Below are 25,421 nucleotides of genomic sequence, written 5' to 3' on the forward strand. Positions count from 1 at the left end.
ACTCTGATTTATTTTTGTCTTTCCTCAATGTACATGTACTTTATATTCCATTAATTGCATGGGAATGGCAGTTTAAAATCACAAAACCTGACATAATTATATTCAGAGATTTGGGTTACTATGTACAAAAATGTCTTCTTGAAAGATACAGAACTGAATTAAGTTATTGCATTTCATTAGTTCCTGCTGGAAATGTGCAATATAAGCTTATGCAAGAATTATTAAATGCTCCAATGTCCATAATACACACCAAGACATAGACATTACCTGGTACTTGCATTTACAAAACAACTACAGTTGAACTTTGGTATCTGAACACCATTATCTCAATATACCATGGATTTTTATTAGGGATGTCAAAGAATATTCGAACATTTGAATATTCATTCGATGAGATGATATTCGAATATAAATTTAAGATTCGAATATTCGGTGTTTTACAGATTTCGTAAAAAGAAATAGTGTTTAATAAATTTTGATTAAATGAAAACCTTCTTGGAATGTCTAAAAGACGTGAAGAGTATACTGATCAAAATAAATTTAATTGATCGTTGAATGAGTGTCTGATAGAATTAGTCTGTAACTGATATTGTAAAGGGCTTAATTTCTGAATAAATGTGTAAATTACTTGATTATCTCGGGTTGTACATAATCCTGAATTTTATATTCATTATCGGTAAATTAATTAATTACCTAGGAAAATTGTCTATGGAAATATTTGTTTATATTTTAAAAATATTTTACCCAATATTTAATCACATCTCTTATTAGACTGATAATTGTAATTAATTACACGTATTGAAATCTAAACAGTATACGACTATTCTGCCTTTGGTAAGACGATTGGTTCCTCAGTTGGAGCTACTATTAATTTATTAAATTATTAAATTTGTTAAAATCATATTTTTCTACATTTAAATCAATTATTTATTTCACACATTGACAAATATCAAATGGAATTTCTTATTGTACAACTACAAAAGCCTTCACACAATTTTACTCCAATATTAGAATACCTATGCTAAACCTTTTATGAGAGTAGGATCATGCATATTTAAAATAAACCAGATTTCATTTATTTTATCGAATATTCGAATATATTCGAATACTTTCATTGAATATTCGAATATGAATTATTGACAAAATTGACATCCCTAATTTTTATAAATAATTTGGAAGTCTCAAACCCTAAATATTTTAACCTTGATATCTTAAATCCTCAAATATCTCAAACTTTTTTCTCGGTCCCATCGAGTTTGAGATAATTGAGATTTGACTGTATTTTCCAACTTTTGGATCAAGCTTGACACATATTGATATGAAGACTCCTCAGAAACAATAATAATTTTCACCATCTCACCCCCTATCTCTCTTCATTCAACCTTCTGACTTGCACTTCAAACTGATCCTATTGCAAAGATTAAAATATTTTAAAGTATTTTGATGTCTGCACATATAAGCCGGCCACTTTGCATCACATTAAGTGGATGATTTGAATGTTTGCTCCAACATATCTCCATCATAAGAATCTTCTATACTGTATGTATGTCAGAGCATCGATCATTTCTCTATCCCTTTTAACCTGAAATTATTTTGGAAAGAAGTTTGATCTTGAACAAGTTGGGACCAATTGCCCAAATGGGATATAATAACCCATTTGGGATATAACATCCCAAATGGGATATAAATTTACAGTGCAAAAAATGAAAATTTTTATTTGGGCTATAGATTTCATAAATCTGCAAAATACTTAAAAAGGAATAACTTTTGGCAAGCAGGTTTTTCTGCAACTCAACAGTTGGCAAGATTGATACCCAAGAAGTTCAGGAACTTTGAGGGATCAATCTCCTAAACAGTGGGCATACAGAAAAACTTGTTAACCAAAAGTTATTCCTTTATAAGTATCTTGATGCAGATTTTTTGCATTGTAAATTTATACATGTATCCAATTTTGGATATTATTTCCCATACCGGCTATTATATCCCATATAGGCAATTAGTCCCAACCTGTTGAAAGTTAATATCGTTGTCTATTATTAGATTACTGATAAATCATGTATCTAATGCCTGAAAATGATAAATTAGTTGTTTGGGCTATATGGACTACAGATATATAGGCTTGAATGGCTTGGTTATAGAGCACCAGAATAGCAATGCAGGGGTCCCAGGCTCAATTCCCAGACCAGCAATGAAATTTCTCCTTTCCCATTATATTTGGTGCCATTGACCACCTCTGGACTTGCAAGTAAAAGTCCTGCCAGGGTGGGCTAATGTATATGGGTTGTGCATCTCTCATGGCTAAGACAATTTAAGGAGGGAGTAATGTAATAGTTTGGGCCATGGAGATCGCCCTGGATTAGTTCGATTCCTGATCCAGCCAAAAATTTTCTCCTTTCCTGTTATACTAACTATTCCCAATATTTAACAATGATTAACTATCCCCAATAAAATTGAATGTGGCAAATTTTGCAATGGTCCTAAAACTTAAATAAGAATGCTTATAATATTAAATGACTTTGAAGAATTCACAAAACCAACAAATACTGTCAAGTATACACCCTCTCTCTCAGACAAACAAAAAAACCAAAAGATAAATTTTTAACATCATTTATAGCTTGAATTTTCATACCAATTACATTAATAAACAATGCATTCACTTTCACATTTTAAAACAAAAAATGGCCTGACTTAAAAAAAAGGCACAGTCAAAACTTAAGTGATCAGCATATTGGACACTCATTTAAAATAGTTGCTGAAGTTCAATACTCTGTAATATCCTTAAAATACAAATTACTAGTACTCTGTTTTCCTAAACAGTAAAAAATCATTATACAGTTATTCCCAACAAAGCTTGGCACATATTATAGAATAAAATCAGAGACATTTTTTGTCTGGCAAACATATGCAGATATTTAAAAAATAACCCTGTTCTAGTAAATAGTACTGTAAATTGTATCCTATATAGTTGTTAACTAAAAATTAAAAAAAAAGAACTTCAAGGTTTTTGTTTGATGTACATCTTTCTTGCACAAATGTACTTAAACATATTTCACATTTTTTTGTCAGGCAAACATATGCTGATATAAAAAAATAACCCTGTTCTAGTAAATAGCACATGTACTGTAAATTATATCCTATCTATATATGTAGCTAAAAAAAATACATTTTCCTTTGATGTAAATCTTTCTTACACAAAATCTACTTCCATTGTACACATATTTCACATTTTGACTTTACATGTATCTGGTGATATATGTATTTGTAATATCTGATCAAATCTAAAATCTGCACACAATTAAACTCTAAATGAACTCTCAATCTCAATAAATATATCTACACAATTTGGCACAATAGAAATGAATCTCTCTTAAAAGTTTGACAAACGCATTCATACATACAGATCTATATACAAGCTCCTGGTTGAAATGGATCAGCAGTTTATACTTCTAGAGGTAGGTCTGAATATTTATATTAATATAATGGCATGGTGTTATATGGTTCATTCTCTACATTATCTGAGTCTCCCATGCCACACTTTTCATGAATTTAAATAAATCTTGCACTGAAGAAACCTGAATGGAATAAATCCATTCATATATAGCACTGAGAAGAAATCATATTTGGGTAACTGCATAGCTTTAGACCAGAAATCTCTCTGATTCAGCACACATACTCCTCATTTCCGTACAGAGCTGTTTCTGTAGAATGGTGCCCGGATGGTCCGGGAGAGGGGGAGGAACTGACCCCCATACGCCTTCTCCTCTTGATGGTCTTGGGTAATCATCAGTTGTATTTTTGTCGGCACAGCCTCTGTAAACATCAAACAATTTCCTCAATAGTTATATATTAAGGCAAATTCTTTGAAAATGCTAAACATTTATTGTATGTTACACATGCTTCAAAAACCTGCAAGCTAGCTGGCATCAATTTACATTAGAAATAATTCAAATAGAAAACTTAGAAAAAAAAAATGAGTGATTTCAATGTGAAGTGGAGAAAATAAACAAGCGTTATAGATATATACTGAAAATAGCCTATATTCACATCTAAAAAAAAGTTTTAATTCACTTTGCAAATCGTTAAAAGGAAGACAAACAACTGCCAATGATCAAGGATCATTGCATTTGAACAATATTGCTTTCAAACAAATATGGAAACGCTGGCACGTCACGAACAATTCTGGTCCTAATATTATTATAAACCTATAATCACTGGCACAGCACAAGGTCTCACCCGACAGTTTCCTCTTAAACACCAGTTTGGGTAGAACTATCGACTCTGTGTAAACCACAAGATATAAAATATATAGAGTAGAGGAAATTTGCTCCGAAGAACTCTTGGAATAATTATATTAAGCAATCGTACAGTTCTTTTATTATTATATTTTTGCATGAAAGCAAGACTTCTTTTTCTGGAGACATACAATTAAAATAAAATTTGAACAAAAATTAAAGGTTATAGTTAATTAACTAGCAACTACAGAAGTAATTTGCCTTTAAATGTGGAAAATAAAAATAAAAAAGCAATAAATTATAATATTAAAAGCAAGCACAACTGGATCAAGTCTTCTTTTAAAAAAAATAAATAAATAAAAAAGATTAAGAAAATTATCTTTTGAAATTGAACAAGTAAAACTGATTAAAGTTAGGATAAAATTAGAATTGTCCAAACAGGATTAATACTCCCAAAATGCCTGGAGGGAAATCAAAATGTGGTACATTTCAAACACTGCATAGGCAAAAGCATCCAATGATGCACCAGATCATGAATTTTGCACTGTTTATCACAAGTTATAACCTGGAAGTAAGCTGAAACCTTACTGATTCTGCATCACAGAAAAGTAATGTAGGTCAGATGCAGCATCCAATACATGCATACACCAGGAAAAAAACTGTTACTTGTGATAAGCAAAACATATGCAAAAAGCATTGTACTTTACCAGTCATTCATGCATATTTGATGCAATCTTTAAATCTTGCATCATATTGAACAATGTCTGCATATTTGGTTGGATATGAAAAGCTATATACAGGCCTAGATGCTGAACATAATCAGTCACTCATGCACTTATGATCAGCTGCTTATCTTTAACAGAGACACTGGAGTAAAAAATATATAGGTTTCATGCTGTAGCAAAGCATATGTCCAGTGGAGCATGCACAGATGCACAGGTGCAAGTTTGGTTTGGATACCACTTAATGATACATCAGAAGTTGACGTAAATGTTAACTAGTTACTGGAGCATGAAACATAAATCAGATGCAGCATCCACAGCATGCATCACACTGAGTATTCAGAGAAGCATCTGACTAGAGGTATCAATGCTGAGCTTAACTGCATAACACAGCATCTGCTGACATGCAGACAGACCAAGATACAGACAGATGGACACAGGAGGATTCCAGTATATTCCCCTACAACTTTTGTTGAAGGGGTGTAAATAAATATTCCAGAGTCAAGCAAATATTAATCATATAAGCATTAACTTTGCTGGCGTGACATAAAACCGAAAGAAAACATCACAAAGTCAAATCATCTCAATGGAATATTTTACAATTCTGTACAGGAAAGGATGGCGGTGAAAAAAAAATAGGGTATTGTGTAACAGTAAGCATAAATAGTTACAATAATTTAACAACATAGAATGCATACTACTGGGTATATATAATAATTTAATTATTTCTATATAAACTACATATATAGAGTACTTGTCCTACAGGATAAATACTTAATATTGAAATACTAAAAATAGTTAATAGGAGGATTAACAAAAACTGAACTAAAAATATCTACATCTACTTCACTATCTACTATAGATATTAAGTGATCTGAAGAATTATAAGCAGAAGAGTTAGAAGTGAGAACGGCAAACTATACCTGTTAGTGAGGTCGGCGTGACGGTCTGCTTACCTACTGAATGGCGACCCGATTTGGCAGACTTCACTCGATTTTGGTGCTGCTAAAACGTGTCATTAGAAGCAAAAGTTACCATAGGTATAGAACACTACATGAATACAAGAACCCAAACCCTAGCAAACAAAGGTTTCACCCTTAACCATTCAATAATGAAGCTTAATTATCATGCTGTTTGATTTAGATTTGTCAATTTGCGAAATACATCTTACTTTTGTATAGAAATTGCTTAATATAGGAAATTTATTAATATATATCTTTGTGTTAATGTATGAAATACTCCCCAGCAACAATAGTAGTTATGCTAATTATTCAAATAAAGGAATAGTACATGCATCTACTGATGAAAAAAATAGATGTAGAAAAAACATGTTTGTCTATACAGAGACAGTAAAAAGGATTCCATGATATGAAAAACCCATCAGCCATAAAAGACTGGGTTTAAATTAATAAAAGCTTATGTACCAAAGCAGACTTTGAGAGAAATTTAATGCTTTGAGATTCAAAGTATCTTCAATTAATATTACCGTGATTTTCAACTGGTCCAAATACTACATCAAAACAAAATAATACAGCTGGTTTAAAGCACCGATTACTCCCCCCCTCTCCCCACTGATTATGGAAACACTTGACATATCAATTAGTATTTGTTATGCATGCTATTAACCATATATACACTGTAGTGCCATTTAATATAATCAACGTTGTTATACATGTATCATACTAGTATTCTGAAATTGCAAGATTATTCATTTGAGTACATGTTACTATAAATAGTTGCATTAGTCATAGTCATACCAGCGCATATCAACATGTAATAAGTCTTATCTTCCAGGGCCATTTCTTACCTTCCCAGGAGAACGATTTTTGGCAGAAAGATTCAATCCAGTAATTTCAAACTAAGAAACGGCAGCAAAGTGTATGAATATGAAAATTAATTTCAGTAGATTTTCTTACAATCAATAAAATTCTTTTATCTTTTTGTTTATTCATGCATTCAAGTGTTTCCATTTCAGCAGAATGGAATTTTTTGACATCATGCAAAGCAAATGCATACTTACAAAGACTAAGAATGAAAGACTTTGAATCCATTTTATCAAACTAATATTTATCTAAATTTTTTCCTGGGTTTCACCAATGAAATATGCATTTGCTTGTCGTGCCTGAACAAAAGCAAGGAATATACTGGCAAGCACACACATGCAGAGACACACCTCAAAGTATTTTTCTGTTTTGTCATTGGACTTGCGGTCCTCTTTACCAGTGACCAAATTGGTTATTCCGTCTCGTAGATCCTTTGCACTTTTTGATTTGGTGTTATAAATAGCATATCCATTGGCATCGGCTACCCTAATTGGATGCATATGGTCAGTTCCTGGGTATAACTCTACCCTGGGGAAGGACCTCTCTATCTTTGATGAAGTTTGAGTGGCAGTGGATGTTGTGTTTGGTATATAGCTATTTCTATGTGAGCTAGCCCCTGCATTGCTGTTATACACTGTATCATTAGCATTACTAGCGGGGATGGTGTAAGCAGTTTCTGAGGTGGATTTTCTCACATTTGTGACATATGTATTGCTGTAGTTGACCGTTGATGTGTCACCTGTGATCATAAGATTTGGATCTCTCCACTTTTGAGTTCTGTCATATGTCCTATCACTGACCGGATAATTAGTCACACTCCTGGATTTGAATCTGGCATTAAATGGTCTCTTGTCATCAAAAGTATTGCCCGGAGGTTCTCGGGTTAACACAGTCTTACTTTTATTACCAATGGACATAGCTTGGCTGTTGTAGTTTCGATTTTCATTGTTAATTTTGTAATCATCAAGTGATTGAAACTTTCTAGTAGTATCTTTTGTTTTCTGTTTGTCCTTTGACAACCTACGTTCTTGCTGTAACAAAATACCAAGAGCCATGGACAGAATGTTAATATTGAAATACCTGGAAACATCACCCTAACCCTGAGAAATTGTTTTTGAAAGGGAATGTTTTTACAGAATATTAATGAGACTATTTTTCTTTATGAATTAGTATTTACAGTATATTCTCAGAGGAAAGTACTTGTTATGAAAGTATTGTAGAGAAATAAAAAGCACACTTTCATAGTCTACGGAATAGTGTTAATTTGTCTATTAATTTCTTATAGTGCATGTTTTTTTCAAACCTTGGAAAAATTTATTCAAATCAAACATTTGAAAAAAAATTCCATGAATATCATTTAATGCTAAAAATGGAATTTTTTTTTTTTTTTTTTTCCCCTTGTAGTTTGATTGTTCCATAATATTTCAAGAAGGAGGGAATAAACTGATATATGAATGACTGCTCTATATACATGCTGTTATATATTGTATCTAGCAAAAAGGGACCAGTCATTGTGTGTTGACAAAAATACCAATTTTAGTAGATCATTCATTTTTTTTACTGAAATAATTAAATTCTACTTCAGTTGCAAATTAGCAACAGCATCATTGAGGAAAATATTTCATCGCACAATCTTGCCTCATTCTGTCTACACAAAATGACTAGTTGGCTATAAAGTCAGCAGGTCAAAGCTTTCAACATAGACATGCCAGTAAAACAGCTGTATATCAGAGAGGTATCATGCATCAACTGCTGTAGTGGGACCTTACCTCGATGTCATGTCGGATTTCATTGGTCAGTTCCTCAATCTCCTCGCCGGTCTCTCTCATCAGTCTTTTTATATAACCACTGAAATTTTTATCAATAAGATTTAAGAATTTTTCGTGTCCCCCCCCCCCCCCTCCCTTCAATGAGTTTGCAATCTACTGAGACTTTTTATTGGAGGTTAATTATTCTATAGAAGTATCTATCACAATAACTACACTTAATGGAAATATTTTCATTACAGGTGTTCTATCTACAAGTCTCTATTACAATAATTACAACTAGGGAAAATAGGCTATATATCAGGGCATTAATATTCAACTTTGTAATGTATTTATAAATTAGAGAAAAAAAAGGTGATCTAAGTAAGTGATAATTTTAGCATTATCCCCCCTCCTTACCTCCCTCCAGGTAAAAGAAGAAAAATTAAAGTTTTTATAGAATAAAACCTACCCTGTTGTTGGACTGAGATTCTGCTGCATGGCATTATTAGCCAATGATTGTCGCAATTCCTTAATGCTCTCCACCATGCTGTCCAAGTCCTTGCCCCCTTTGGCCGATTTGACCCGAGGTCCCCCATGATGATGAGGGTCCTGTATGTAGTCTGGACCCTCTTTTGTTTGAGATGCATCATCATCAGACTCCCTCATTCCTATATAAGTACATTTAAATATTATTTTATATACTAAGTTTTGTGTACTTTCTTGGTCAGTATTTTTTAATACAATCTAGTTATATAGTGCAATTAGTGTCAAGTTAAATTAACAATTAACATATTTTCAGCTATGGCAATTTAATTTTGGGGGGCCAGGGAATGATTTCATAGTTGAGTTATTTTGGTGTTTTATTTTTACTTGTGTTGTTTTCATTGCAAATGCAAACACTGTGATTATAAATCAGGTGATTGATTAATGAATCTTTATGCCTAAAATTAATGTGCATGTGCTTTTGTACAATTTAATAATTAAATATATTAACAAATGTGATTCACCTAAGGGACAAATTCAAATCTACACAGGCAAAAATTAAATAAATAAATAATATATTAATTCCAGATGAAAATTTCATGGAAATTTCATATGAAAGAATACTGAATGAAATTCATGAGAAAAGGAAAATCAAATATATTTACATAGGCTTATACATGTATTTAGTTTGGTTGTGAAAATGGTAAAAATTTTCATGACTGTAGGTCATATAATAAATGACTCTATCATTATTCAAATTATGAATATTTTTCTCGAGACTTCATCTATATGTGTTTTTTTTTTTTTTTTTTTTTTTTTGGGGGGGGGGGGTGTAAAATGATGAACTGTTCAAAACAAGTTAATGAAAAATTTTGATCCAGGTATCTGCAATTATTTTCAAACAGAATTATGTAATTAATGTAAATAAGGTTGTTTCATCATTGTACTTTGAGAAAAGATATGTAAAACCTGAAACAGAATATATGAAATAAAAACTTTGTGTGAAAGTTAACTGAAATAGAAAACAAAACAATAAGTTAGAAAACTAAAAACAGTTAAAAGTGAAAGTGAAATTTCAGCCGGAAAATGCAGGAAATGCAGGAACCCAATTCATGAAGGCGTCAATACCAGTATACGAAGAGTAGTCTTGAAAAGATTTCCGCAACTCAGTTCTAAACTGAGGAAAACAATTACGCTGGAAAGTAGTGCGATCTTGTATTGAGCCTCTACGCAAAATGAGCCTGCCGAGATTTTTAATTTCCCTGCCTGGATTTTTTAATTCCCTCGTTGTAAGAAATGGAACATTATTTTCCTGTGGTATCACAACTGAGAATTTTCTTTCCAGGGCTAATTCTATGGGATTAATGGAATCTTGCACACAGGTAGGTACATAAGTTGGAGCTTTCTTGTCTTGTGAAAACTGGTACAAAATGTTGGTTTCCTCAACTGTTGAATGAAAAATCAGACAATCCGAGCAGCTAAAAAAAACCTGCCTACTACATTACACAGGCACAAGAAATAATGATATCAGTAGTTACAAACAACACACATACATGTTATATTCCATCACCAATGATTTTACCAGTAAATGTACCATCACCATAAAGCAATTATTTTATCGACACTGCATTTAAACTGCATATGGCCACAGAGTATGTGATACTTTAGATATTGCATCTATTATTTTTAAGGATCAATTTTTAGCCTTCCTCATGAAAACACTTCTTTAGTTCTTATGCTAAACAAAAGCAGCATTATGGCATTTAATTGTGCCATAAACAGATTTTTTTTATCACCAAATTTCTTGGCCTCCCCCTCCCCACTTCTATTTCATAAGTTTTTAACATGAAAACAAAACATCAACAATGCTAGTCTATACATATAAAGATAAGCTGATGGTAATGTTTACCCATTCTGCTCTTTCTTCCTCCTTTTTCTTTATGTTTCCCTTTATGACCATGTTTTCTGTGTTCTGGAGAGTGAAGAAAGAGATTCTGTTTGTTAGGGAACACAGAGATTTGAAAATATTAACAACAGGGAGTAGAAAATACCAGTTAAGAAAGAAATGGTTCTGCAAAAAAAAATAGTGTGTCAAGAAAACTTTTTTTTTTTATTTTGAAATTGGTTCAGTTAAAAGTTGAATTACAGTACCACAGAATTCCAAATAAAGGCAAAATGAAGAAGAATTGAAAGAACAGCAAGTAGGTTCTAGAAGTTTCCAGAAATTCTGAGTTAAAGAACCAACTCACCACCCTCTTCATCCTCGGGCTCCTCTCTGGCAGTGGTTTCTGAGGTGGTGTCCATATCGGGTGGTGGTGGTACATGTTCTTCAGGTGGAGGGTGACTTTTGGTGTCATCTTGGAGTTCATAATGATTGAAAGAGGTTTCAGGCACATGTGCTCGAGGTCTGTTGTTCTTTGCTGAAAAAGGGGCAGCCCAAAGTGAGTACATTTTTTCAAGCTCTCTATGAATCCCTTGAGATAGCCAAATGCAATTTCAAAGTTTAGCAATATTTACTCACATCGAAATCTTACGAATTTCATTTTTTCTTAAATCTTTGGACTGATCCATACAAAAATATGGTTTTGAATGTTTCCTTTTAAATCATAATTCTTTAAAAAATGAAATTATTTATTTTTTTTAGTTTGAAATCTTTAATCTACAATCTGGATGTAAAATTGTGTAGTCACCAAAAAACGCAGTCATATAAATTTAAAATAATTTTCCTGACTATTATAATTGAATTATTGACAATTATTATTACGATGTGCAGATATATTTTTGGAAGCTTTTGTGCAATGTTATAATTGTCGTATCATATGCATTTCTCAAATGACATGAATTAAAATTGTGCATGCACTTCATCAATTTATCAAGCCTTTCTGAATTAAGATTTCAAGCAAAATATTACTGCAGATCATGCTATGATTGTGAAAATCGTATTACATGTATTTCCTGGAGTAATAATTAGTAATTACATGCTATTTCTATAATTTTATGACACCATCATCTATTTATCATAATCTACAACACAAGATCTACGATATACAACTTAGAAAATCAAAGCAGTTGAAAAAAAAAATGTCGCAGGATTTTGGAAAGAGGAATAACTACAGGAAACCCTAGGGGAGACTACTCTGACTCTAAAAGGAACAATTCTTCATTTTATTTCCCAATTTGAAGACAAATTACCATCTAAATACCTTATATCATTCCTTTGGCCATGAGTTACAACAAACATGCACAGACAATATTAGAACAATATGAGAAATCATGCAAATCACCCAGTTTCAAGTTTTAAAATTCCCTAAAATTCATCCCCGATATTACAGTTAATAAATACAACAAAGATGAATATGGAGGTATGCTTAACATTTCTCTAAAAACTTGGATTACTTGAATAAATATGTTTCAATTTTTTAAAGCATAATTAATTACATGTAATTTTTAGTATCTTAAGTACCCAAGGTCCCCATGTGAAGAATTACAGTGTGAAATATATGTACACATATATACAACATTCAATCTACATGCAAATGTGACCTTTACTCATAGGGCTCTCATTGGCTTGGTTTTGTGGGAGGTCATTACCATGGTTACAGGAGGGAGGGTGTTAGTAAGGGAGCTTACCATGACTATATTGTTCATCAAAAGGGTTAGGGTGTTGACGAATGGCATTACCTGATTTGTCTCCCTGTAAGAACAAGAACATCATTAATATCATCATTATAAAACAACATACTGATATCCAAAAACATTTCCCATTTCAAGATTCAAACTTTACAAAGTGTGCAAATGGTGTGAGGTTGTAGTAGCATGCACTTGCAAAATCTTTAGTTTCAGCATTATTCACATATTAAATTTTAATATGGAAAAACTTGATTGAAAATGGCATTTAATATATGTGGTATAAACTATAGATTTTGAGTTCAGTGCTGTGTAGTCTGTGAATTTATCACTCAGATTATTAGGAAAGGGAGGGGGAGGAGGTGTCTTTATAAATCTTGTTTGGGATGATCCTGTAAAGCAACTAAAAAGGTCTTATATATGAAAACCTAAAGTATGTGTAACTGGCAGCTAGTGTGTTTTTCTCTGCTAATGTCGTTTTATCTGGCTTGCATATTCTATGAAACTTTTGTTTTTAAAAGTTAAGAGATGTTGAATGTGGGCTTTAAAAAACTTCAATGACGTCACCCATTGTTATTGGTCTACTTATATTTTACCGATTCAACCATCACTAGTTGGATATTTAGAGATCCAACTGGCCATCAGTTGGATATTCAAATATCCAACTGCCTATCGGTTGGGTATTTAAATATCCAACTGTGCATACAAACATAATTAAGCAATGAACAAAAGAGATAAAAGAGTTGAAAATGTATTTCCAATGCACATAAAAAACAATTACTGCGAATATGTCATACTATTAGAATTTATGTCCAATGCACACGGAATTTTAATCACTTTTTTCACACCATTAGAATTGTGTTAAAAATATACTTTCAGTGCTCACAAAAATTAAATTCCTTCGAATTTTGCACACTATTAACACTTGTCGTCAATAAAATATCCAATACTTATCCGATGGTATTTTAATAGAATGTTTCCGGTCTTAAATTTTGAAAGCATTACTTTTTGACATGCTTTTGAATACATTTTCACCTTGAATCTTAATCCACATCACTTCCTGTTGCTGAATGTTATTTCAGGAATGCGTTATTAGCAAATCCTCTCAGATTTTTCGAGGTTTGTCTCTGTTCTCATACTTTTCCAGCGTACTTCCCAAAACAATTTAATAAATTGACACCCCATCTATTTTTTGTCACCCTTTTTTATTGCAAATCTTGATATGGAATATTTTTAAAGCAGGTTCCGCATAAAACCGACAATCTTTTCATCTGTTATAGCTACTAGAAGTATTGTCCGAATGGAGCTCCGCAAGATTCCAACACTTTTCCCCAACAAATCATCATCTTACATGTAATGATAAATTTCCAACCTTTTATCAAAATTTTGTAGTTTTCTTCTGCTTTCAGGACAAAAGTATTCAAAACACTATCTGAACCTCTCTAAATTTACATTGGATTTAAAACTATTCTTCATCTGATTTCATGACTGTTCAGAACAATGGAAAGGTTTGAAATGACATTAGCACCATGCGGTTTCATGCTCACTAGTCCATGAATAAAAGGGGTGTTCGATTAGGCTATTGTATTGTGTCACTGTTGGATATCTGAATGGGCTAGATCCCATTGTATTACAGCAAAGTTGGATATATGAATGGGTAAATGTTTCTTTGGGGTCCAAAGTGGGGAAGTTTTTTAAGTAAGATAAATAACTCGATAGTGTTGAATAGTTTAGAGAAAACATCCCCTCCTCGGGCCTTCGGCCCTCGGAGGGAATGTTTTCTCTAAACTATTCAACACCATCTCGTTATTTATCCATTACATAGATGGTTAAATACAGTTACCTGGACAATGTTCTGTTATATAGAGAGTCAGTGGGTTATCATAAGCAGCTATAATTAGCATTGGTGTTGGTTGGTAGTCGAAACTATCTAATGGATTGCTGGACAATGTTTTTAATTTTCTGGCATATTAAAGATTGAGTCTGTGTGGTTATCAAAGGTAATTAAAAGCAACTATCATTAGCACTTTTTGATTTTTTTGGTCTGTAGTCTAAATCTAAAGGAAAAGCACATTTTAGCCTTTAATTATTATAACACACAGTTAGGAATTTGGGCATGCATCCTATACCTGCAGGACAAATGATTGGGCAAGGGAATCTTGGAGGAGAACCAGATTGGGGGTGATCTGGTCTCGGCTGATGGCCAGTTTGTGGCGGTAGCACAATCTGCCCACTACCGGATAGTCAGGCTACAAGAAGGAACCATCAACATCAGACACCATACAAAAATCAACGATGAGCGATAAATCTGCCGCAATACACTGGCTTTTGTCTTAATGTCTTGTTTGAATATTGGAGTATATATATAATGTAAGTATATACTTTTAATGACAAACACCCTCCACCTCTTTGATTATATATATACATATATAGCATCAACAAGAATACTGATAAATATGTCACACTCTTTCACAAATAAACTAATGAAAAAAACGGTGAAACAAACTGTGAACACATTCAAGTGAAGAAGTTGTTTTCTTTCTTGCAAATTATTAGCATTTAGCAGCAATCTGAGTACCAGAATATGAACCATAAGCGATTTTAAAAGCATCTTTCAAAGTTTTTTTTTTGATAGATCATTGTCTCAATTATCATAATTTTCTAATTTAAAACATAGTATTTAGCAGAAATGCATGATAACAAACTATTGAAATGAACAAAATTGGATTACTTCATCAAATATTTTTTGTGGTAATTAATATAATCTGAATTTCTTATAACAAAAATTTTTTAAAACATAAACATTAACTGGGACCAGAGGTTTATTATCTTTCCAAACTTCGATATCTTTTATTTTTTTTAGAGTTGATCGAATCAAAAGTGAACAAAAACATGCTGTGCACAGTGCTTACATGTTTACGTGCCTGAAGTAGCACATCCTGCTGCCTTTGTTGTGCTGCAGACACCTCCAAGATGTGTCTCTGAGTTGGCTGTCTGGTGAGGGGGATACTGGCTTGGTGGGTGATCTGAGAACGTACAATCTCATCTATTGTGGCATCCGCTGTCAAAAAGTAAAGAGATTTCATTTTTAAACAGTATTATTCTCAGAATACGAGAGTTTTAATTAAAGTAGAATCTCTTTTATTCATTGGCAATTAAATGATTTCAATATTTCTCTATGTGTTTGACCAGAACAACAAAATATCTTTGATTAAAGAGTGTACATCAATAAACAAAAAAATCTCATGCAGTGGCTTTTAAGTGACAAATCTGGAAATCGTGTTTGCTTGTTAATTAAACAATGTACAAGTTACTTATGTTTACTATTTTATTTATTCTAGATTTTCTGAGCAATATTTTTTTCACTTAAGTTATCCCAGTAACTGTAAATATTCTACATACTGATAGAACAATGCCCTCAACAACAAAATATGCATTGAAACTGATAAAAATAAATGCAAGAACAGTCCCATCAATTTCAAAGCTTAAGAAGTTTCTGAACATCAATTTGGAAAAAAAAAGTCATCATGTAATGGAAATAAAGATATGAATTTGAATTGCATTATGGTACAAAGATGATAAATACATGTTAAGAAGAAATAGCAAGAAAACTAAAACATCTGAAATGCTAGTATGAATAAGGAATCCACTTGAAGCCTCAATTCCTGTCTTGGTGCCCATAGTTTGAACAGACATATAAGTTAGCCTAATGCATATAATTTTATTTTTATTTCTGGCTTGATGTTAATAGAAGATTTTTAAAAATAAAGGTACAACTCTCTTTCAATTTTTCTCATCTGGGTAGATGCCCCATATTGCCCTTCATTGTGAATCTCTATTGTCCATGGATACTTTGTAGTGAATTTGGTAAAATAAGCCCATTGTTCCAAGTTGAAAAGTCAAATTTATCCATAATGCAAGAAGGGTGATGAATGGATGAAAAAGATAGCAACATATTACTAAATTGACCCAGGTTACCTAAAATCAAAGGTTGACAATGCAAAAGTTATATTTTTATGAGAAAAAATGCATGAAGAGCATGTTTAAAAAAGGTGTACTAAGCTACTGTAGATTTAGAAACAATTTGGATATACTACAGTACTTTGTCAATTTGTAAATAAATATGCCCCCCCCCCCCCCAGGAAAATGGAAGACAAAAGAAGCCTTTTTATATGATAAACAGGTACCGGTACTTTTTGTCAATGCCATTACAGAGAAAGAAAATACAATATGCATAATTTGTCTTCTTAAACAAAAGGGAACTTAATTAAATTCCATACATCTGACCACATAATTTTATATTTTACATCACATTGTATTTGCTTTCTTTTTCAAAAACATGAATTGTCTACCAAAAAAACTACAAGTGAAAGTGGTAAGACTAAGCACATATGGAAGAAACTACTCTAAATGAACTACATGTACGAATAGGGTCTTACGGAAATTGCTTCTCCTAGATTTATGTATCCTGTCTTTCCAAACCTTTACAAAGGTATTTCCTACAACTAAACAAGCAAGTCTTTTCCTTATTACACTCATTTAAGCAAAAACACTAAATATACATGTAAAACTTTAACTTACCAAAAAATAGAAGCTTGAAAATGATATTTAATATCAAAGCAGAGGAACTTAAAACTTTTTTGACAAAACAACTAGAAAAGCTGAAATTTTTTGCTGAATCCATGCAAAGTTGATGACAATTCAGACCAAACCATCCACCAGGATAGAGGAGTTTGGGCAGGGTTCGACACTAACTTTTTAAGGATTAAGTCCGGCCGGACTAGTGCTTCTTTACTTTTACTAGTCCGCACGCGATTTTATGAGTCCGTCAAAAAAGAAAAAGAAACATCAATGTTTTTAAACATTAATTTAAATTGACAATTAATAGACGTTTTATACTTTTTTTGAAAAAAAAACAAAGCATTTACGTGAAATACATTATTCCACAGATTCGTTGAAATCTCGCAATCAGCAAGTACGATCGTATTCCCGATCTCGTTTTTTTTTAGTCTTTACATTACATCCAAAACGTACAACATCTTTCTTTAAAGTGTCATACTAAATCATGATCGCTAAAAACATTTTACTTCATATCGATCATGACTCAGAACTGCGTAACTACCCGCCAAAAGCTAGAAATCTAAAAATACACGGAGATTTTCCAGTAAACGTTGTCGAGAATGGGACATCGGTAATTTATTCATATTGTTTTCCAGAAATTTTTATTGGTCCGCTCGGACTAATTAGCCACAGATTTTACTAGTCTGAATGAAAATGTATTAGTCTGAGACTAACGGACTAACGTTAGTGTCGAACCCTGTTGGGTTTGTGTTCAAAGCAATGTAAGTGGAAGAGAGTTCAGAAAAATTGTGTATGTATAGGCTTTCATGGGATTTGCAAATGATCGAAATAAGTATCATTAAATTTCAAGAAAAATTATTTAAAGAATAGAGTATTGTACAATATATAAGATATATTAAAAGATTCATACCCTTACTCTCAGTTACATTGAGGAAATCAATACACTCTCAAAGATTTTTATGTCCATGTTTTTCTTGTGAAGGATATTACTTGGAACAAGTACTCAATATTGACTAACTACAGGGATTCTACTCCACAATTTGGGAATTAAGTGAGAATCTTTTCTTATAACAACCAACCACCAAAACTGTCCTCATTAAGTTGTGTCTCCTCCACAATGTACAATAGACCTAAGACTATCCTATCTATAACCCCACAACCTTCTCTCACCTGGGATGGGCAATGGTCTCAAAGGTGGGCACACTGCTAACATTTACAATACAAATGGAGTGAGCAAGACAATCTTGTAACATTGAAGTGGACATAATGGATTAACCAAATCTCTAACTACACAGTAACTAAAATATGAACTTATTAAAAACAGACTTTGAAAATTGTTTTTTAAAAAATGCACATTAAAGTTTAAAATGTAATTCATCAAGACTGAAGGTGGACTTGTTAACCACGGCACATATCTAAAAACATGCAAATTATTTTCTAAATTACTCAACACATGTGCAATCTTGGTGCCATATATTCATTACATTAGTCAATCCTTGCATAATAATTTTAAAGTTAATAATTTTCTTAGTATTACAAATACCAGTTTCTTTACTAAAATTGTGCAAATCTAATTCTGGCAACAGACACAATATTACAAAACTACTGCAAAAAATGCCACAATTTAAATGGCTGCTGCAATCTATACACAGATTAAAAATATCAAATTCCTGAACTTGCTTGTTTAAAATTATTTCAAACTCAAGTCTCAAATTGGTGAATATTATAACGTGTAATTTCATTTCACAATCCTGACACTTACTTCCAGTACTGTAGATCACTAAATTTTCACGACACCTTATTTTCATGAGAATGTGGTCTTGGTATGTATAAGGCCAACTTTAAAATAATGTTTGTTTGCCCTCTCCCGACTCAGGATGAAAAAATTGGGTTGGTAGGTTGGTAAAAAAAATATTTTCCAAGAAAATTTCAAGATCAATGCCGAATTTTTAAAATCTATTATTCTGAATGCATAAAAAATAATTGTTTCCTGCAGATTCAAAAAAAGTTTTGAGTCAGGCCATTTCAGTCAGTCGGTCGAGAGAGGGCAAACAATTTCTTAAAGATGGCCTAAGCAAAACAAAATTTTCATGAATTTTGGTTATTGCTTTATACAATCTTTACAGTAGAATTATATGTGAGAATGAAATTTTCGCAAGCAGATGGTCTCGCATTATTATGCAAAAATAAAGTTTGACTTGTGAATAAGAAGTGATTTACAATAATTAATTTAATATTTTCACAAATCTGTTTTTTTAATTTAATTTTACAATCTTAACTGAAGGTGCATATTTTGTTCCCATTAGTGTACCATAAAAATGCACATTACTTAATGAAAATGGCAACTGTTTAGTACAGCTTTCCAATTTGAGACCTGCAAACATTAGTGTGCCTGTTGCAGGTGATGCTAGTTTTATTTTTTTCAACCACTCCCAGTGATACTACCTCCAGCATGCTGACCCCCCTTTAGCAGGGTCTGAGGGGTCACAAGGGCATCAAATGGCCCTGAATATGCCATGGTGGTCACAATGCTGTCTGTTGTTCCAAGCTGTGGAGCATGTGCATGGCACACCTCTGGCACAGCAACTAAAAGATTGCACAATCACATGCTGTAGCACTCTCCATACATTTGTGTACAGTTTTTGTCAAGTGTCAATACTACAAACACCACTGCGATTCTCCTAATTTTAACCAAAATCTAAGCTTATAATTGTTTAAACAAATAACAGCATTCCACTAAAACACATAACACAAAAAGTGCAATACGACAAACAAAAGCTTGTGGTGAAAATAGGTGGGTGGGTCGGATATGGATGATTGATAAGCTGATTGATATGATTACGGTCTCGTTATAACTAAAAATAAGCCCATGCATTTCCTACATCCCTCACAAGTGCAAATCAATCTCCCTCTCATATGAAATTTGGCATTACCATTATATTTCTTTAAAGTGTTGCCTAAGCAAAAATTTTTTCTGAAATGTGTCTTAGAGGCTCTCTTTGATTTTTTTTTTTTTTTGGCAATTAAAAAAAAATAATTTCCATGAGAGAGAATTGATACCAAGAATATTCCTTCTCTGCCACCTGTGAGATGAATGGGAGTAAGCTACCTGCAGGCATCCCTAAAAGTTTTGCAATTATCTCATCCTGATTTTTTTGACGGAATGGTTTGAGAATTTTGGGTCGTCCTCTTATCCCATGTAGCAACCAATCTGGATCTATCATTAACAATTGACAAAACAACATCAACACTTGGTTTCCAAATATAGCAATGATTTTCAATAATAATAAAGCCAAGCTGCTGCTCATAAACTTCTTCAATGCATATCATTACATATGTTCCCACATCTAAAATTTTAGATTTTGGCAGTCGCCAGACTAAATAAAGAGTATGTTTATAACATTCTGCAACTTAGCAGTTTTAGCAAAAAAGTGAGTGTCAAACTTTGCAGTGTATAAAGTAATTTAGAAATTAGGAGCTTGACAAGATTAGATTATGAGCAGCACAGCATATTAGTACTAAGGAAAGAAAAAAAAATAGGCTGCAAAAAGAAGACTGTTATTGGTAAACTTATAATGTATGAGGAATAAAAAAATTTAACAATTATTTAATAATGTTAAGAATACAAAGTAAGGTAATTATATATGTATTTATAAAAGTTAATTCTTAAAAAATCATTATTTCAATCTGATATCTACAGCTACTCTATGAATACTGCTAATTAAGCCCAGCTACACTAGAACTTACACTTTCTATCAGATTTTACTGGGCCTTGTTCAAATATAGCTAATAATGAAAGACATAATCAAATGTAGTCTTATTTCATAAATCTTGGCATTTTTCATTATGATACTGAAAGAATTCAATCAGTTTAATTAGTTTTTAAATTTTTAAAATTTAATTTATTTCAGCTGAAACAAAGAAATAAAGAAACATTTCAATAAATATATATACTGTATATAATCATATTATTTAAACACAAAAAAGCAAAATCTCAAAAGCTGCAATGCACTAATAAACACAACGTGCAAAATGACAATGAGACAGTGAAAGAAAAGCAGAAAGGGTTTAACTCACACAGATAAGACACAAAAGAGTTAGGTTAAAAGGGGGGATAACTCTGTTCCTGATTACCTCCACTGTTTATGTTTTGTATTTGCTGTGCCATATACTGAGCAGCAAATGTCTGCTCATGGTGAGGGCACAATCCGTCCAGATTAAAAGGAATTGTCGGAGATACCTTGTTGCCCGAGTAACGGAAATGTGGAGCTGCTGAAGGAGAAAAAAAGGCAGAGAAAGACAATATCATGCTGCGTGATTACACAAAACAAGAAAGCGGCCATAGTGTGGCACTCTCCCACCTCACCATAGAGTAATCTAAGTCACCAAAGTAGATGGTTATAAACATATGTTCTGTGATAGTTGTGTGACCAGAACTGCACTGTTCATATGAAAATTTACATTCTTATAACTTTTTTTTTTAAAATTTCAGATATTTTATCATTTATATGTATTTACTTGAAAATCCAATTCAGCAGAGATACTGTGCAAAAGAAAATTAAGTGAAAAAGAAACCTTTTTAAAGATACTGCATGGCACTAAATTCTGGAAACACTACCATATCTGACTCTACAAAACCTTAGTAGGACACAGTCATAAAGATATTGGAATCTTCATTGTAATGGCTTATAAATATATTTGTACAAACTTCTTATTGAAACTTTATGACTGTGTCAAAGATGTTTATCATGTCCTGGTTGATGTCAACTATATTCTAAATTCTATGCGTTATGGAATTTTTTGTTGAAAACATACAAGTAGGAAGGAATGGAACAGATTTTTAAGTTGTTTTCTTTTTCTCTCTTCACTATTACTTTTTATGAAATAAAACAGTGATTGCTCATATTTTTTTGTTTACCAACATAAAAAATGATTAATAATGCTTTTTCTTAAAATTAAATTTAGAAATCTTTTAGCTGGACAATGCAGCTTTAACATTTTTCCATTCCTACACTGAAACATCCTTTACCAAATTGTATAGGGTAAATTTTACAGAAAAAAAGACTTCACCTCCAACCCAAATACATAGAGATATATTTTTCAAACAATCCAAACTAGGTTCCCATTTATCTATTTGTACCTTTCTTTGGATAGGGTTTGTTTGATTTAACCTCAGATCCTAGAAGGAAAATTCCAGCAAGGCATTTAAGTGCAATATGTTTTTTCTTGTGCATTTCAAAAAAATATTTACTTAGATTGAATTGTGTCAGTGGCTTACTTTTTTAAATGCTGTAATTACTATGTGGACAACTAAAAGAGACTACAGTATATGTGTACATTAAATTCTCTCTTCTTCCAGTAGCCTTATAATATGCATGCTTCTACAACTTGATTCACATGCAAGTTTCTCTATCATGGCTTAATCTATCTCTCTGTATTTCCGATCAGATCATGCTTAAGAAGCTATGTAGCAAGATCACCATCATTCTGCGGAGAGAAGCATTCATCATTCTTCTAATTAATTGTTAAATGCCCTACCTTGGTCCTGAACCAGCAATCCATTTCTGAGATACGCGTTTGTCAAAGCTTCGAGATAGTCACTCTGTAAAAGAATCGGCATTTTGTAATAAGTAAAATGCATTTTTAAAAAAATCATTCATACAAAACTGAGGTATTTATATGTAGATAATTGAAACATCACTTTTAAATGACAGCTTTAAATAACAAATTAATGCAGAAATTCTATTCAAAGCAAAATCCTGCAACAAAAATTTCTTGCTCACTTTAGTCACAACTGTTATGTCTTAGAGATGCACATAGTTTACGATTAAATCTGCACTCAGTTTTCCATAACCAAAATTAATAAACTCTGTCATCCCACCACCATCTTTTATATAAAGCTTTTTGATTTTGCTTTATAAATCATTAATTGATCAATATTATTTGAATATGTAATGAAATTCACTTGACAACATATATATATATATATAATTTTAAAATTCATGCATTTTTGTTAAGAATTCACACTCTATAGATAAACCGTAGGCTGCTGTAAGGAAATTAATAAAGTTGTATCCTCCGCTTATAAACAAATGTTGATCACCTAATCTTTTAAATATGAATCAATTGATTATATGTTGTTTTACATCCCGTTCGAGAATTTTTAGCCATATGATTGATCATGGAATTGTAAATTAACTACAATGAAATTACCAAAATGCAAAATTGGAAGAAGCATAAATATGAACATTGATCAACATTCATTTAGTAAGAGGTCTTATGGCAATTTAATTAACATATTTACGTGGTCTCGAGGATTGAAAAGTGTTGTGTAGGCCTAATATAAAATTAAAGAAGTCAAAGATGATTGTTAGATAGGATACATTAATGAAAAAGTGCAAAATAATTCCATACATTCTCCTATATTTTAACATGAAAGTATATAAATATTTTCTGAGCTGTTTTTTTTTTTTTTTTTTTTTTCGGTCAAAATGTGAAAAAATAAATTAATTGTGCTGGTTATTGCTGAGATTGAAGTGGAAGAAATTATAGAACAGAGGCCGTTCAATATGAAATTCACGAGGAGGTGTCTACATTACCCTTCGAGCACGTTGTTCCGATTTCTCATCATTTATTATCGGTTGTGTTGAATGTTCCTCACTAGATTTGGGCCTCTTTACAGCTAATGTATACTTCATACCAGTTGGAGGTGAAGTCAGCTGTTAATATCATAACTTGTCATTTAATGGTTTAGGCTTTTTTAAATATTGCATGGATTTTTTTATTTTACTGGCTTGGGGGAGCTTTGCTGATCTGAATATCTGTTTAATGACCTATTAGGTTTCTTCGATAAAAATAGAAAGCAGATCATGGGGCCTGGTCAGATACTCATGGTTGTGTAGAATTAAGACCATGCAACCTGGAGTTTCTGACAATTATATATTCCCCTGAAAATAAGACTGGTTATTTTTCATATATACCATGAATATATATTATTATATGGCACATGCAATAAATACTGATAGTTTATATTTTATTAACCCGTACTGAGTTTTAGAAGCAAGTTATCTTTTTCTCCAGTGTTAAAGTCATGGTCTACCTCTCTACCTCAAAATCTTGTTTTCTTTTACTTGATTTTTTCTTCAATGGCTGGAATTGTCAATTTAAGCTTTATTTGAAAAGTGGCCTTTCAAGAAAGTGCCTATCAAGGTATGGTTTATTATAGCAAGTTCATGTGGTGCAAGAATTAAAAAAAAAAGGAACATATCAGGATATAAAAAAAATTACAATATGCAAAAAATGGCAAAAAATATGCTGCTTCAAATATAAAAGTAATTGGAAAATATTTATTGAACTTAATAAGCTCAAAAATGCAATTAAATAATTCAGACTTTTTTTTCTTACTCAATGTTTTGAATGAAGCAACATTTGTAAGTTCATATAATATGAAGGAGCACTGTCTATGAACAACATAATAGCTTTCTTTAGCCAGCTAGGTATAATGTCTAGTTCAAGCTCTGAATGTTGACACTGGTTACCTAAGTTACTTCCACGGAGGGCCAATCCGTGGCAGTTCAAGGGGAGCAACTCCGTAATATGGCTGAAAAAATATAAGCTTCTACTTGTGAAAAAAAGAAAAAAATATATGAATTTCTTTTTCCTCCAATGCAAATAATTTAAAGATGGACTCCAAATACAAAGACACTAGCTCAACAGCCTGGGGCCCTGGCTCTAAATATATAGAGCTATGACAAGATGATGCCAAATTGAACTATCTTACATTATCTGTGGGATTCTGTAAGAGAAGAATTATCAGAATGTTTTTCCTGCCATCAAAATTGATTTCTTATTTTTCATATTTTACAGCAGCCTCTTCACCAAAGTGGGAAACTAATCCGTTTTCTAATCAATAAAATATTGGGTTGTTTATAAATAAAGAACTCGTTCCCTTCACCTGCTTTTAATCACACTTCTACCACCCATAAAAAAAGTGCCTAGTCAAAACATTTTTTTTCAATTTAAAAAAGAAAATCCTACTATAAACATGAAAAAAAAAGAAAACATTCAAACTAATGCAATCACCTGGCATGCAGAATGGTTTGGTTTGTTTATAAAAAGTCTAAGTTTTAGAAAATCTTTAAAGGGACATAACTACGGAATAACTACGAAATATCATACAGGGACGTAAGGGTGCTGAAAACTGCA

General features: G+C 32.2%; 1 protein-coding gene across 2 annotated transcripts in view; it reads right to left on the reverse strand.

The window, feature by feature from the left end:
- Positions 1 to 2,591: 2,591 nt before the first annotated feature.
- Positions 2,592 to 25,421, reverse strand: part of LOC133183807 (uncharacterized) — a 59,118-nt gene continuing 36,288 nt past the window's right edge. The window contains exons 28-43 of one of the 2 annotated variants that reach the window (XM_061318720.1): positions 23,816 to 23,935; positions 23,521 to 23,553; positions 22,755 to 22,818; positions 21,351 to 21,488; positions 20,326 to 20,433; positions 17,075 to 17,140; positions 15,548 to 15,696; positions 12,639 to 12,702; positions 11,258 to 11,428; positions 10,918 to 10,980; positions 8,995 to 9,193; positions 8,547 to 8,625; positions 7,128 to 7,808; positions 6,762 to 6,812; positions 5,878 to 5,959; positions 2,592 to 3,810 (exon numbers count right to left, since the gene is read on the reverse strand). In XM_061318720.1, the coding sequence (XP_061174704.1) occupies positions 3,677 to 3,810; positions 5,878 to 5,959; positions 6,762 to 6,812; positions 7,128 to 7,808; positions 8,547 to 8,625; positions 8,995 to 9,193; positions 10,918 to 10,980; positions 11,258 to 11,428; positions 12,639 to 12,702; positions 15,548 to 15,696; positions 17,075 to 17,140; positions 20,326 to 20,433; positions 21,351 to 21,488; positions 22,755 to 22,818; positions 23,521 to 23,553; positions 23,816 to 23,935 (2,202 nt within the window). In that variant the 3' untranslated portion in view covers positions 2,592 to 3,676. The remainder of the gene's footprint in view (positions 3,811 to 5,877; positions 5,960 to 6,761; positions 6,813 to 7,127; positions 7,809 to 8,546; positions 8,626 to 8,994; positions 9,194 to 10,917; positions 10,981 to 11,257; positions 11,429 to 12,638; positions 12,703 to 15,547; positions 15,697 to 17,074; positions 17,141 to 20,325; positions 20,434 to 21,350; positions 21,489 to 22,754; positions 22,819 to 23,520; positions 23,554 to 23,815; positions 23,936 to 25,421) is intronic. The other variant, XM_061318713.1, reaches the window with a different exon arrangement.

This window comes from Saccostrea echinata, unplaced genomic scaffold (assembly GCF_033153115.1).
Source record: "Saccostrea echinata isolate AGI-Se365-2 ecotype Australia unplaced genomic scaffold, CSIRO_AGI_Sech_v1 ptg000001l, whole genome shotgun sequence".
Lineage (NCBI taxonomy): Eukaryota > Metazoa > Mollusca > Bivalvia > Ostreida > Ostreidae > Saccostrea > Saccostrea echinata.